The sequence below is a fragment of the Ahaetulla prasina genome, chromosome 2 (assembly GCF_028640845.1).
Source record: "Ahaetulla prasina isolate Xishuangbanna chromosome 2, ASM2864084v1, whole genome shotgun sequence".
Classification (NCBI taxonomy): Eukaryota; Metazoa; Chordata; class Lepidosauria; order Squamata; family Colubridae; genus Ahaetulla; species Ahaetulla prasina.
In genome coordinates, this window is record NC_080540.1 from 90990974 (window position 1) to 91006338 (window position 15365).

A 15365-nucleotide genomic window follows, 5' to 3' on the forward strand; every position below is an offset into this window, starting at 1 on the left:
GCATTCTGGACCATTTGCGGCTTCCCAGTAGTCTTCAAGGACAGCCCTGTGTAGAGCACATTGTAATAGTTGAGGTATGAAGTGACTAGGACTTGAATGAAGGGCCTAGAGAAGAGCACAACTGGTGCACCAGGTGCAGCTGTGCAAAGGTTCACAGCTTCATGGACACAGTTTCTGCTTGCTCTTGAGATGGAACTGTGAATGCAGAAATAATCCCAGAGTGTGTATCATTCTTGAATGTGACCCCAACTAAGATTAAAGATGGAATATCCCTTGGATTTTTTTCCTAACAGGTTTTAATAGTCATTCAGGCTGGAAAATTTCTACACCTTTATTCCTAGCATACTTAGAGAGTCTCAGGTTGGGAAAGTAGATGGTAATATATTCTCAATTTGTGTGTGTGTGTGTGTGTGTGTGTGTGTAAATTAGGTAACTAAAAAGGAAACGGTATAGAAAGTTTATATCTAATCAGTCATAAGAAAGTTTGGATTTCTTGAATGGGGCAAATGGAAAATATGTCAAAGGACTGTTTTCAAAATATGCAAGAAAACAGGGAGGAAATATAGTAGTTAACCTTTTTAAACCGCTACTTAATAATCCCAAAAATTAATAACAGATTTTTGAGACTCTCTATACAGCTAAATGGTTACTGCTGTCAAAGATTTTTGTTTCCACTATCCATCTTCTGACAACCCTGACAATTTTTTCCTTGAAAAACATTGAACTATAAATTCTTTTTTAATATCCATATAAAAAATCAGAAGGTGAACCAACAATTTAAGAGCTTTATACCATGTTTTCCCGAAAATAAGACAGGGTCTTATATTAATTTTTGCTCCAAAAGACACATTAGGGCTTATTTTCTGGTTAGGTCTTATTTGGGGGGGAAATACGGTATTAAATGTATCCATCAGGCTGACAATCTTAACTGAGGCTTATTTTGGGGGTAGGTCTTCTATTACGAGCATTCTGAAAAATCATGCCAGGACTTATTTTCAGGTTGGGTCTTATTTTCAGGGAAACAGGGTAGAAATCTATCTGAACTGAAAAACTGTGCATGTATTTAGGTGCATTTTAACACTAAAATAATATTCTAGTATTAAAAAATCCTAATTTTATTGTTTTAAGAAGGGATTTCTATGGAATTTTCATTTTTAACTGCAATTCAAGTTGGTCAGTTGACTTCAGTCAATACATCTGTTAAAAATAGCTATTAATTGAGAAGGCAAGCGAGAGGAAGAGTTAAGGTTTGTTTGGAACAACCACACCATCTGGGTCTCCATGAAAATAACTTTACCATTTGGATTTAGCAAGGCATTTTCTAAGATATTCATTTTTTTGGCAATATATTTGTGTTCATAACATTTCACAACACTTGAGAGGAGAGGAGGACAAACCAGTTTAGTACTGTCATGAATCTGTGGGCTTGTAATGCAAGATGGGGAGAGGAAAAATGAACCTAAGTGAAAGTAATAAACTATTTTCCATTCTGTGCTTTGTTCTTCAAAACTGAAAGATTAAAAGTTTAGTTCCTGCTGTGTTTTTTTTCTCTCTCCAGAAACATTGTGACAGACAGAAGGCAAACCTAAGAATCCGCTTCAAGCCTTCGCTCTTCCAACATGTAGGAACCCATTCCTCTCTGGCTGGTAAAATACAAAAGTTGAAAGTGAGTAGAGAGCATCACGGTTATAGAAATGAGGGAGGGGTGCTAGAAAAGAGCAAGTGGCAGAAAAAAATGTTTGTTGCTTTATATTAACTACTGAATTATACAAGCAGTATACGTAGTCCTCATTTAATGATTGCCCCATGTAGCAACCGTTTTGAAATGCCAGTAAATGAAGAAGCAACCTTACAATCAACCCTCCCACTTATGACCTTTGCAGGTCTGTAAAGCAAAGGAAAGCTGAAGTACAAGTAGTTTCACTTAGCAGCCACTTTGCTTAACAAATTGCCAATCCCAGTTCCAACTAAATGAGATTGTTAAGTAAGAACTACCTTAAAAGTTCTTGCTTTTATTCCCTGCATTGCTGAAAATGGCTCAGGTGGAGTAAAAGAAGATAGTAGGTTACATGAAGACAACCAAAGTCTGGCTGAACCAGTTGTGCTTCATACTAGCAAACTTGCAGTATTTTTTTTCTCTGAGCTTAAATTTTTATCAAATCTGATTCCAGCAAGGAATGTTGCAATGCTACATATCTTAGATGTCGAGGAATGGAGCCAATTTCAAGATGGATGGGGGGAGAAAAATGTTTTGAAAGTAAAAATAACTTCCGGAGGGCAGGAAAGTCCTGGTGTAATTCAGTTCCCCTGCAGTCACCTATGTGTGAGATTGGGTGGCCATATAAGTGTATTTAATAATAAATAACATTTACTTGTAAACCTGTATTAGGGGGTATGTATATCCATGTGCATACACAGGTTAGATGTACCTTAACTGGTTTGTGTATAAAATGCAATGGATTTTGAATGTGTGAAGCAGTTTTGGAAAAACAGGTGCTGCCTGATACAGATCTATTCCCTGGGGAGTAAAGGCCACCTGTGCTATTCTGTAAAGAGAAAGTAGATGCTTCAATGATAGAATATGGAGCAAATTGTAAATGGTTCAGAAAGGAAAAAGAGGCATCGGGTCAAGAGGCAAGGGAATTGGAGCTTATCCACTTTGATTAAAAGAGAGGCTAGGATAAAATAATTGGTTATGTATTTTGCCATTTGTCAAAGTCTTAACACCACAGTATAAAGACTGAAAGTAAAGCTGGAGAGAGGGTGAAGGGTTCTAATATACAAATAGTCCTCAACTTACTGGTTATTACTGGTTATTTAATGACCATTTGAAGTTACAACAGACTTCAAAAAAGCTACTTAAGACCTATCCTTAGAGTTGCTGTCTCTGCCGTACCCCATGCACCCCCACTTACATGATTTGTGGTGCTTGGAAACCAGCTCACATTTATGTCCATTTGCAGGGATCTATGGTCATGTGACTGTGATTTGTTAGGTTTTTTTGCTGATTTCTGGCCAAAAAAAAAGGCACCATTTGGGAGATTGGATTTGCTTAAAGGCCACAATGACTTGCTTCATGACGATCATAAAAACAGATTTAAAATTGATCACATGGTGCCTCAACTTACAACTGCAGTGACTGATATTCTAGACTCCATTGTGGTCATAAATTGAGAACTCCTGAATTGGGCTTATACATCTTGCATTCCTGAATTTTGAAAGTTCTGTGAGTGCTGCTTCTTCCTTTTTATATTGTATAATGATTTAATTAATGAAGGGATAGTTATTTTAGTTCAATTTATATATTTTTCCCTAAAAGTTTAGTTCACATAACAAGAATTAAAAGAAAATATAACAGCAAATATACACTGAAATTTCCCCCTTCTCCTTTACTAGTGGTAGCTCAGTGCCTATGAGAAAAGGAACCCTTCATTGTTCTTTCATTTGTTAATATATAGGATTTCTACAGACCCAATTCCATGTTATATCAAAAGCATTTTTTAGCTGCCTTGTTGATGCCTTTTTTCAAGATTGTGACAATGATAGCTCAAAAGGAAAAAAGGAACAGTCCTCATGAGACCACAGACGGCAGAAATTCACCCTTTGCGCAGGGATACAGTATGTGTCAGTAGTGAACTGCAGAGAGAAAGACATAAGCTGGTGATAGAGTGGCCATGCAGAGCAGAGGAGGAGGAAAACTAAAAGACAGAGTAAAGGCTTTGTACCTGACCAACAGGCTGGATAATGATTTTGTCAAAAGAAACAATGAATATACAGTATAAAGTCATAAAGATTTGGGAGGGGAAAAAATGTTAAATCTGTCCTTTAAAATACTTTCAGAGCATCAGATAGGAGATATTTTCCACAGATGTGTAAAATATGAAAAGTGTATGTTCCTCAAGGAAATCATCTCAGTTTTCCTTTTATCTTGTATATTGAGGACAAAGATTTTGGAAAGCAGTCTCTTCGGAAAGAGCACGTGAACCCTCCTGCAGAAGTGAGCACAAGCCTGAAGACCTACCAACACTTCTCCTTGGAGAAAGCCTACCTGAGAGAAGACTTTTTCTGGGCATTTACTCCCACAGCGGGTGACTTTATACGCTTTCGCTTCTTTAAGCCTCTCCGGGTTGAACGGTAAGCTTCAACAGCTTTGGGAAGCAACGAATGGGAAAGTTTAGCTTGTGGTTGAAAGTCCCTTGTTCTGGTGAAAGACAAATTATCTGAAAAGCGGATTGCATGTCATTCAGTTTCTTCCCAGCATCTTCCAACTGTTGCCTTTTTTGTTTTGGGTCTTTCTGCACTACCTGAAAGACAGAACAATCTTAAGGTACATGATAGAATCGTTGGCCTGCTCAAAGCTAGTACAGAAGCTCTACGATCTGGCTTAGTCAACATTTTTTATTGAATTATAAAGTATTATAAAATGCAAAATACAAAGTAAATGGAAAAGCAATGGTGGGGGGGAAGGAAAGTAGAAGTGAGGAAAGATAAGAAGAAAAAAAAGAAAAAGAAGCATTGACTTCTGATTCTGTTACAATAAAATAAGGCATTAACATCGAATCACAACTTTTTGCTTTTTCATAATAATATGAACAAGCCATTTCTATAAAGATCTATCTATCTATCTAATAAGTAAAACCGAAAGTCAGAGTTTCATTCTTTTCCACATTAAGCATGAAGTTCAGAAGGGGTCTCCATGTGGAAACAAAATTACTAATGTTCTTTTCTTTAATCAAAGAAGTCAATTTTGCTATTTTAGCCAACTCCATCAACTTCTACACCCATTCATCTGTAGCAGGAATCGAAGTGTCCTTCCATTTCTGCGCATACAATAATCTTGCTGCAGTCAACATATATAATAACAGCTCTACATTTGTTAGATGTTAAGCGTTAGATGAGTCTGGTTCTTGAAATCCAAAAATAACTGTGTATGAAGTTCTACAATCTTAACTCAACATGGGCAGACACAGACCTACAATAGGAGGAAGGGTTCAAGATGTTGCAAGAAATGTTTTTATTCTATTCTTTTCCCCAAAATGCATACAAAATGCAACCATGTGCTATTTTCAAAGAAGATATAATTGTTTTCGGTACAGCCATAACACAGTGAAGCCTTTCTTGTCCTTCACCTTGTTGAAGGACTTCATGAATGCTTTTTCCTTTCCTATGTGCCTAATTTAACATTAAATTTATTTTCAATTCCTCAGTCTGAATTTTGGCAAGTACTCATAACAGATGGGGCCTTAGTGGCATCTATGCTGAGCTGTACCATCCCTAGGGAAACTTGTCTAAACTATAGATTACAACTGTGGGTTCAGAAAGCAAATAATGTTTATTTATTTATCATATTTCCCAAAGACTCGTAGCATTGCACAATTAAAATCAGGACATATAACAATACCTCAAAAATGAACATATTAAATCAACCAATTACATTAAATATTAATAATAGCATTACAGCAAATATGAATAGTATCCAAAGACTCAGTGCCAACCCTCAAATGTTCTTCTAAATAGTTCTACTTTCAAAGCCTGCTGAAGCCTAGAAGCAAAGGGACTATCCAAATCTCTGGGGAGAATCTCTGTTTTGAAGGGTGACGTTGTCACAGAAAAGCACAAATTTCCCACTGAATCTCCCATGAGCAAGAACTTACAGTCAGGTCCCCCTAGGACAAGCACACTGGGGGGTTAGGAGCTCTTTGAGGCAGATGGTCAAACAGGTACTTGAATACCAAGCAATGTAGGTTTTGTAGATCAACGCCAGCAGTTTGAATGGTATCCAGAAGGCTATTCACAAGGAATGCAGTGCCTGCAACACAGATGTTATGAGTAACACATGGGCTGGTATTTTGTACGAACAGTGATCATTAAGTAATCTTTAGAGACTTCCCCATGTAGTGTGCACTGCACTAATCTCTCCAGGAGAGGGCAAGGGCCTGAGTCACCTTCTTCAGGAAGGGTACATCAGCTAAAGCTGGGCAAAGATTCCATCAGCCTATCCAATAGCAACTGTGATTCAAAAGGAACCCCCAAATCATGTACCTGCTCCTTCAGGGTGAATGCTACCTGAATCAGAGTTATCACTGGAGTAAAATACAGACAATATCTGGCAAAACTCAGCTTTGCTGGGATTCAGCTTCAACTTGTTTCTCCCCATCCAAAGAAAGATAGAAAGATGAGTTGAGTAACACACTCTTATTGAAGTAATTAACGGGAAGTTTGGAAACTGTATGGTGGCTGTATTACACAGCCAGCTGAAAGAAGAGTTTCTATATGATGGATGCATTAGTTCCTCCCTCAAGTAAGATGGTATCATCGTTTCCCAGGCCATGCCGCAAGACTTCTATAACCGCTCTAGATCCTTCAGAATAATGACTTAAATGAATTTGAGCAACCTTACTGCCAAAATGTTGCCCGAAATTCTCACTGAGGCATATACACAGATATTGTTTTATTGGTGGGGGGGGACAAAAAGAAACGAATCATTCTAAACAAGGCTTCTGGGCCATAGACAACCAACTCAATAAAGCTGGAGAATTAGAAATATCCACTACCCTTATCATTAGGATCCATTCCTGTGATCTATGCAGGATTCAGGGAAGCAAGAACCTTTCAGGAAACCAGAAAGTAAAGTAGAAGAATTACTATTAAGTCCTCCATTTGTGTACAGGCATTCCTTTGTTCTACCTTTTGAGCTTCTTAGGTTATAAAATTACTGCCTTTATTAAAGTTTTCTTGTATTACCATAGGATTTTCTTTAATTTTGTTATACAAACTGGCTTTCTCTGAAAGAATAGTGAGGTAACAGTTACTGTTGGTTCATTCCATACAGACATACTTTCTGGGGGTTTTTTTTCTGCAAATATCTTTAAAATGTTGTCGTCCTGAAAATGTTAGCATAGTTGAGGCTGCTAGGATCCAGATTCAAGCATTATCTGCTAATTAAAAAATTACTGAGGGCACAGTTTTAAAAGGACAGATACCCTTTGAAAAATATATTTTTCCAGACATTAAATGATTGAAATTTTCCTTTTGCTTAAGTTCAGTCTTGGCATCTTATATCTTAGGACTGAGAGTCTGTCTGGTGATTTGATTAAGGTACTAGAGGAGTAGCAGGCAGACTCTGTGTTCTTGTCCTCTTGTAGGCACAGAATTTGGCTGGGAGATTTTGGGCAAGTTGCTCACTCTCAGCCCTAGATTGGGAAATCATAAAACATCTATCTACCAAACAATATTGATCCATTGAAGCATGGTCCATAACACTCAGTGAAAAGGCATGAACCCTTTGGTGGATTGGATGATGATGATGTTGATCCTGATGATGGTGATGTTGATCATAATAATAATAGCAATATCACTTAGACATATTCACAGTGCTTTACAGTCCTCTCTAAGCGGTTTACAGAGTCAGCATCTTGCCCCCAACAATCTGGGGCCTCATTTTACTGACTTGGAAGGATGCAAGGCTGAGTCAACATTGAGCGGGTCAGAATCAAACTTGGCTGTGGGCAAAGTTAGTCTGCAATGCTATATTCATATGCAAATTCTTCAAAAGAATTGTGCACTTATAGAGACAGCTGCAAGCAGATGGAAGGCAGCCCTGTGAGCCTGAAGTAAATTGCAGCTTCTTTATTGATTCAAAGAGAAGTGCTTTGTGCATGCTCCTGGATTTGCAAAAGCGTTTCTTTCAAATAATTTGCGCTACAGTGGTATTGACTATCATTTGCAGAAATATGTATTTTTTCTTCTTCTTTTCCCCTGCATTGGCCTAATTCCATTATGTTTAGGGCATCCCTCCTCAGTTCTTTTGTCTGATGTGCATTGCTTCTCTCTCTGCTATCTTTGCCTGCAGCTTAAAGTATCTCTTCAGGAACCATAGGAATAATATTAATGTCATTTCTAGAAATTTGTTTGTTTACTTTTCTCTGAATCAAATTTCTCTCTATAAATAAAAAAGTGGGAACAACTTCCCTTTGTGGCACTTTTCTTCTCAATGTGCTCCTCAGTGTGCTCCTTCAGAACCTATTTCCAGTAATATCTGTTTCTCCCATTTCAGTTTAAGACTGTAGTTGAAAAGGTCATTTTCATCATGATATTTGTGCTTCTTACTGCTAATAGATCCTTTCAAATGCCGTGGAGTGCTTAATTTGTGAGAATAGACAAATAGTTCATCTGTAACTGGTGGTATCGTGTTTGCTTATACAATATAGTATTTTTCTTTCTCAAAAATACTTTAGAGAGATGGTTATTATTGAGTTCAGCCAAAGTCATCGGTGAGATGAATTTTATGTTTTACCATTGTGGGGGCTCTGCAATCATTATTGATTCCTGTTGCACAGGTTTTTCTTCCGTAGTGGCAACATTGAACACCCTGAAGACAAACTATTCAACACAACAGTGGAAGTTTTGCCCTTTGATGTAAGTTTGCCAAGTATATTTTTGTTAATTATTATTATTAGATTTTTATTTTGTCTTTTTATATATTTTGGTCAACACAAGGCAGCAAACATTCCCAATGCTCCTTTCTCCTCCTATTTTCCTCACAACAATGACAATCCTGCAACATAGGTTGGCCTGAGAGAGTGATTGAGCCAACAATGGCTTTTAGGCCTAAGGGAGGCCTAGAATTCAGATGTTCTGGTTTCTAGGCCAGCACTTTCACCAAAATAGCTCCATGATGGAACTCTGAAACTATTCTCCTTCAAAAGTTTCTGAACCTCAGTTGCTGGTTCTAGTTTTGGTTTACTCATTAGTCCTTTTAGGGTCTAAGAATGGTTTTTCTGAAATACAATATTGCAACATTTATGATTCCCTAAGATTAGGTGATGGCTTTGGAATCCATAGTTATTACAGGTAGCCCTCAACCTATGACTGTAACGGAGCCTGCCATTATAAGATTGTAAGTCATAATGCACGTAAAGTGGGTCATCACGTGACCAATTTAATCTGACAAAAAATTTTTTGCATCAGTCATTAAGCAAATCACCTTGGTCATTAAGCAGATCCACGATTGTTAAATGAACCTATTGTTTACTATGAGGCATTTTTGCCAAAAACTGGAATTGTAAATTGTAGTTCATGTGTCTGCAGAATGCTGCAAATGGGTATAAATCCAGACAGGTTGTACGTACCCAAAATTCAGTCACATGATGGTAGGGAGGGCCCAGCCCTTGGAACTTCAGAATTGGGTCATAACTACCTTCAGGGTGGGAGGGTACTTCATGACTTCAAAAGGTCAATAAGCGACCAGTTAGTCAAAGACTACAGGTTATCTGTATTGGAATGCTGAAGGCATCATAGATTGTTAGGAGTATAAGGCAGATTTGTAGCCAGTTGTGTATCTTGGATTGCAAAGTATAATCAGAATCCAAATTCCAATGTCCCGAGACTACATTGCAAACCTCAAAGCAAGTCTGCTTCATTCTCAATGTTAAATGCATAGCCTATAACAGAGAAAACGGTTTTCAAGTCTGAACCTTATTCGGTATCCTTCAGTAGTCTTTTATGAGTCCTTGAAAGGCATAAGAAGTTTTTCTAGTGACACTGACTGTTAGAATAATGCTCTCTTTCTCTAAAGTCATAAGTATTGCCTGGTGATTTATTGTCATAGCATTTCACACTGTATACACAGCAGGCTGCCTAAATCCTTATAGCTGCCTTTTTGCAAAGATTGTCTGTTTCCCTGAACAGAGTCTCCAGTCAGATAAGGAAGCTCTGCAGGAGGGAAGAGCAACAGCATTCAAGTACCACAGGACGTCTGATGGCTACATACAGATAGGTAAATTGCTGGTTCAAGTCCAACAATACCCTGCCGATTGTAGATGGTTATGTTGCTCTTCATATAACGCAAATACAGAGTGCAACGACCAGGAAGAAGTATCTGAATTCATTAGCATTTGTCATTAATTGCCCTGGCATTTAGAGTGAGAGAAAAAAAAGAATTTATTATCAGTATTGAGTATATTGTCCTGTCTAATGATTACGAGCACCTCACAGTAAAACAAACAATAAAGTACAATAAAGTAAACATGTACTTAGTTACCCATCTAATAATAAGCTAATTTGCTGCAGAGTTTCTAATAATCTAATATTTACAACAAGCTCAACAATTCATAGACATTAAGAAAAGAGAAAGTGTGCCACAACTGTTAAAAATGGGCCCCAGAAGTCTAGGAAAAGAGCTCAGTTTTTAACAGTCCTTCTAAAGATATTAAATGAGGGGGGGCAGTGCAACCCCCCAAAATCTTAATCCTGAGATCCCACATCTGTCACTTCCTGGTGGGCAAATGAAAGTGGGCAGATTCAATTCAAATGAAACAATCTGTTAGGTTATCTGGGAACATGGAGCTTTTTAAGTTAAAAGCAGGTGCTTTTTCTTTGAAATCTTTTGGCAGGCAATGCAGCAAGTACAAAATCAATTTTATAATAGTAGAGCAACTCTCATGTCTCGAGCTGCAGTTTACAAGTAGTTTCAAAGAGACCCAAGTGAAGCATATTGCAGTAATCGTACATCAGGATGATGAGCTTGTGAGTATCTTCACTGTCTCCTATTCCAGGAAAGATCACGACTGGAACACCAGCCAAATTCGGTTAGGTTTCTCCTGACCACCAATCCACCTACTGATCAATGAGGAATTGTGAGTCCGGAAGAACGTCTAGACCAGGGGTCTCAACCTTGGCAACTTTAAGCCTGGAGGACTTCAACTCCCAGAATTCCCCAGCCAACTTTGCTGGCTGGGGGATTCTGGGAGTTGAAGTCCTCCAGGCTTAAAGTTGCCAAGGTTGGAGACCCCTGGTCTAGGTAATGAATTTTAAGGGAAGCCATTAGCCATTAGGGGAAGAAAAGGAGATCAGTGTTTTTTCAACACCAATTTTGTAATTTTTAAACTTGGTTCTTCCAGTCAAATCTTTTACAGTCTCTAAATCCCTGGTGAAGATTCACCAGCCCTTCTAATTCATCCTGCGATGTAGATATAATTGGGTGTCATCAGCATGTTAATACTTCTTCACTCCAAACCAACATACGATCTGTCCCGATGTTTTCATATATAAGTCATAAAGCATGCATGAGACAGCTGAACCTTGTGGCGCTCCACAGAAGAGTGCTCAGCCATTCATTCCATCGTGACACCAACTGGAACTTTCCATGAGGAAGGAGCAGATCCGCTGTAAAATAGTGCATCTCTTCCAGGTTGTCCAGAAATATACTATTAACATGATTGGGAGGATAAACAAGACCGAGAAGACCTCATTTAGGTCCTGATAAATATCATGTATTAGAGTAATTGATGCAGTTTCCATCCAATACTCGTAGCTGAATCCTATTCAGAAGAGATCAATTAATTGGCTTCATCTAGAAGCCTCTTTAACATGCATCGCACCATCTCCAAAACATTCCCTAAAAATGGAAGCTTGCAGGCGAGTCAGAGGAGCTCTGAAATACTTAGATTGAAAGATGGTTTCTCCAGGAGGGAATGCACCACTGCTTCTTTCAAAGTAGTCAATACTATCTCCACTCCCAAAAAACAATTCATCACTTCATGAATCTATCCCTTACCCTGACTGCATAAAATGGGGCAAGAATCCAGTTCACAAGAAGCTGAGTTTATATTACAACATGCCCGATCATCCTTTTTGTCAAAATCCAGAAGCTCAGATGAATCCCAAATGACTTTTAATATGCTACCCCTAGATGCCTCATTGAACTCCAGTCTTGGTAAATTAATCAGCAAAATGTTCTGCAGACATGTCATGAAACCTGCTTATCCTTGTCTTTCCCTTCGAGGGAAAAGGACACCAACAGAGCTGTTGTACAACATTCTAACAGTGCAGTCAATGTAGGGAAAAATAATGACACTTCACTTTTATCAACACAGTATAGGTATGAACCTGGGGTTATATTCCTGCTCAGTTTTATTCACCTTTGGACTTATGCCATGGAAATTAACTATCACTTCTACCATATATAGACCAGAGGAATGCTGTTGATATAATTTACTTGGACTTCAGTAAAGCATTTGATAAAGTAGACCATAACCTACTACTAGATAAAGTAGAAAAATGTGGGTTTGACAGCACCACCACCAGATGGATTTGTAACTGGCTGACCAACCACACTCAACGTGTAGTCCTCAACGGAACTACATCCACATGGAGGGAAGTATGCAGTGGAGTACCCCAAGGCTCTGTTTTAGGCCCAGTACTCTTCAACATCTTCATCAATGACTTGGACGAGGGGATAGATGGGGAACTCATCAAATTTGCAGATGACACCAAGCTGGCAGGAATAGCCAACACTCCAGAAGATAGGCTCAAGTTACAGAAAGATCTTGACAGACTTGAACATTGGGCGCTATCTAACAAAATGAAATTCAACAGTGAAAAAAGCAAGGTTCTACATTTAGGCCCCCCCCAAAAAATGCACCAGTATCGTATATGTGGTACTTTGCTAAATAGTAGTATCTGCGATAGGGTTCTTGGACTCCATGTGGATAACCATTCAGATATGAGCCAGCAGTGTGCAGCAGCTGGAAAAAAGCCAACACAGTTCTGGGCTGCATAAACAGAGGATAGAATCAAGATCACGTGAAGTGTTAGTACCACTTTATAATGCCTTGGTAAGGCCACACTTGGAATATTGCATCCAGTTTTGGTCGCCACGATGTAAAAAAGATGTTGAGACTCTAGAAAGAGTGCAGAGAAGAGCAACAAAGATGATTAGGGGACTGGAGGATAAAACATATGAAGAACGGTTGCAGGAACTGGGTATGTCTAGTTTAACAAAAAGAAGGACTAGGGGAGACATGATAGCTGTGTTCCAATATCTTAGGGGCTGCCACAAAGAAGAGGGAGTCAGACTGTTCACCAAAGCACCTGAGGGTAGAACAAGAAGCAATGGGTGGAAACTGATCAAAGAAAGAAGCAACTTAGAACTAAGGAGAAATTTCCTGACAGTTAGAACAATTAATAAGTGGAACAACTTGCCTTCAGAAGTTGTGAATGCTCCAACACTGGAAATTTTTAAGAAAATGTTGGATAACCATCTGACTGAGATGGTGTAGGGTTTCCTGCCTGGGCAGGGGGTTGGACTAGAAGGCCTCCAAGGTCCCTTCCAACTCTGATGTTATGTTATGTTATGTTATGTTATATCAGTGTGCTCCCTGCATTCAACAGACTGAGTCTGCTTAGATGCAGTCTTATCCAACACCCTCAGAGCTGCCATAGTCTAGAAGTCAGCAAGCACCTGCTTAAAACCAATAAGATACATTAAACATTTGGGGTAGACTATCCTAATCAATCCCCTGTTCTTGTGGAGATCACAGGTAATACTAAGCCTCACGCTCATTCGCAAGTAATATGATAATGATAGACATCACATGCCAACTGCTCCAAAGTAAACCCTAGATCTAAATATGACCATTTTGTGTACATTGCTTGAGATCACCTGAGACAAGCCTATGGTTGCTATGGTGGCCATCAATTCCTACATTCTCCTTAAACTACCTTCACTCCATTGCATGGCAATTGAAATTCCTCAGAGCCAACAGCTGTGATTCTCTACCACTATCCAAGTAATGTCTATGGAGAGTCATCCAGGTCATGGTTGTCCCAAAGGTGCTTTTTCAAGAGGCAACTGGACTTTCTTGGGTTTTTCTTCAGCTGAAGAAGCTGTTTGGATGAGAAGAAAAACCAGAAAGTCCAGTTGCCTCTTGAAAAAGCACCTTTGGGATACCCAAGTAATGAGAGCTAGGAGTTTCTGAAAGAGACACCAATGGGCAGCAGGATGAGCAGTATAGCATCAATACCAGGGTTGAAATGCTACTGGTTCGCACCAATTCGGGCGAACCGGTAGTGATAAAAGCCACCAGTTTGGGTGAGCCAGTAGTAAAAAAAAGCTACCAGTTCATCCAAACAGGTATTTCCAACGATCAGCTGTGCTGCACAATTTATATTCGCTAGAAAGCAGGGAATCTAAACAGTGCGGCACAGCTGTTTCCATCCCCCGCTGTTCCACTTACTTTGTTAAGCCTCCTTTTTCTGTGCGAAGTGTGTTTAGCGTGCACCGCACATGCATGCATGTGAAGCATGTACTTGATGCACACTGCACATGCGTGGGCAGCGACACCAGTGGCAATCCGCAGAGGATTTCCCCACTGATCAATACTCCTAATTGCTTCTACAGCCCAAGCTCACATAGAGGCCCTTGAATCCAGTGATCTGTAGAACATGTCATTTGATCATCATGGGGGCATCTTGTAAGATCAGATGCATCCTTATTCCCCAGCCTGAGGGATGTGGCTATTGCAGCAGCTGAAATTCAAGACATCACATGGCGCAGAATGAATTTCAGAAGATAATGCATTTCCAAAGAAAATAGAGCAATCCTTGCTGATAGCATACTGTAAGAGAAGGAACCCAGGGGGATCCATCATTCCTGATTGTGGAAGAGATCCTTGTAGACAGAACTGGGGAGTTGACTTGTGAGTAACAGAAAGCAGACCTTGGACTCTCTAAAAATGTAGAAAACCTGCTATGTTTTTTTTCTACCCAAACCCTTAAGCACTTAGATTGAGGGGTTGTAGCAGGGGGAAAAAAGACTCTTTAGAGCAGGGGTCTACAACCTTGGCAACTTTAAGCTTGGTGGACTTCAACTCCCAGAATTCCCCTTTAGAGCATCAGCAATCCAATCCAGGAACTCAAAATTAAATTCTCAAAATAAAATATCAAAATCCAGGAAGTAAATAAGTATGTCAGCAGCATTTTGAGGCTTCTCCTCATCCTCCTCTTGCAACTAACAGTATCAATTTACATTCCAACCTCACCTATGCGCATACTTTAGAATACTTTATTGGCCAAGTGTGATTAGACACACAAGGAATTTGTCTCCAGCGCAAAAGCTCTTGGTGTACATGCAAAACAACAGAGTAATAATAACCATAATAATGATACCAGTAAGGGGGTGGTAAAGAAGGTGGGAAGGATAATAATATTACAGCCGTATCACGTAGGTAAATAGACATAAGACAGTACTGTGAGAATTAGGTGTTCTGCAGAGTGATGGCACAAGGGAAAAAACTGTTCCTGTGTCATTTTGACATACAGGCAATTCCTTAGTTGAGAAGTCTCTTTCCTTTCCTCTAAGTAAGGCTTTCCAGCATGAGGAACAAGCTCTATTCCGTGCCCAGAAAATGAGCCAAATCCTGACCAGGCAGCATAAAAGGTGGGAGTCTATTTATACAGGCCTATTCAGAATAATTCCAATAGGCACTTCCTCTGCAGACTGTCCGTCCTGTATCTGTTGTCTCCCTCAACCTCCTTCTCCAACCCCCCCACAGTCCTTTAATTTAAAAAAACATCCTTTTTGC

General features: G+C 39.2%; 1 protein-coding gene across 3 annotated transcripts in view; it reads left to right on the forward strand.

Annotated features, from left to right (window-relative positions):
• MGAT4B (alpha-1,3-mannosyl-glycoprotein 4-beta-N-acetylglucosaminyltransferase B) overlaps positions 1–15365 on the forward strand; it is a 113429-nt gene that overhangs the window by 92715 nt on the left and 5349 nt on the right. For all 3 annotated transcript variants that reach the window (XM_058173827.1, XM_058173828.1, XM_058173825.1), the window contains exons 10-13: positions 1559–1666; positions 3941–4134; positions 8340–8418; positions 9691–9778. In XM_058173827.1, the coding sequence (XP_058029810.1) occupies positions 1559–1666; positions 3941–4134; positions 8340–8418; positions 9691–9778 (469 nt within the window). The remainder of the gene's footprint in view (positions 1–1558; positions 1667–3940; positions 4135–8339; positions 8419–9690; positions 9779–15365) is intronic.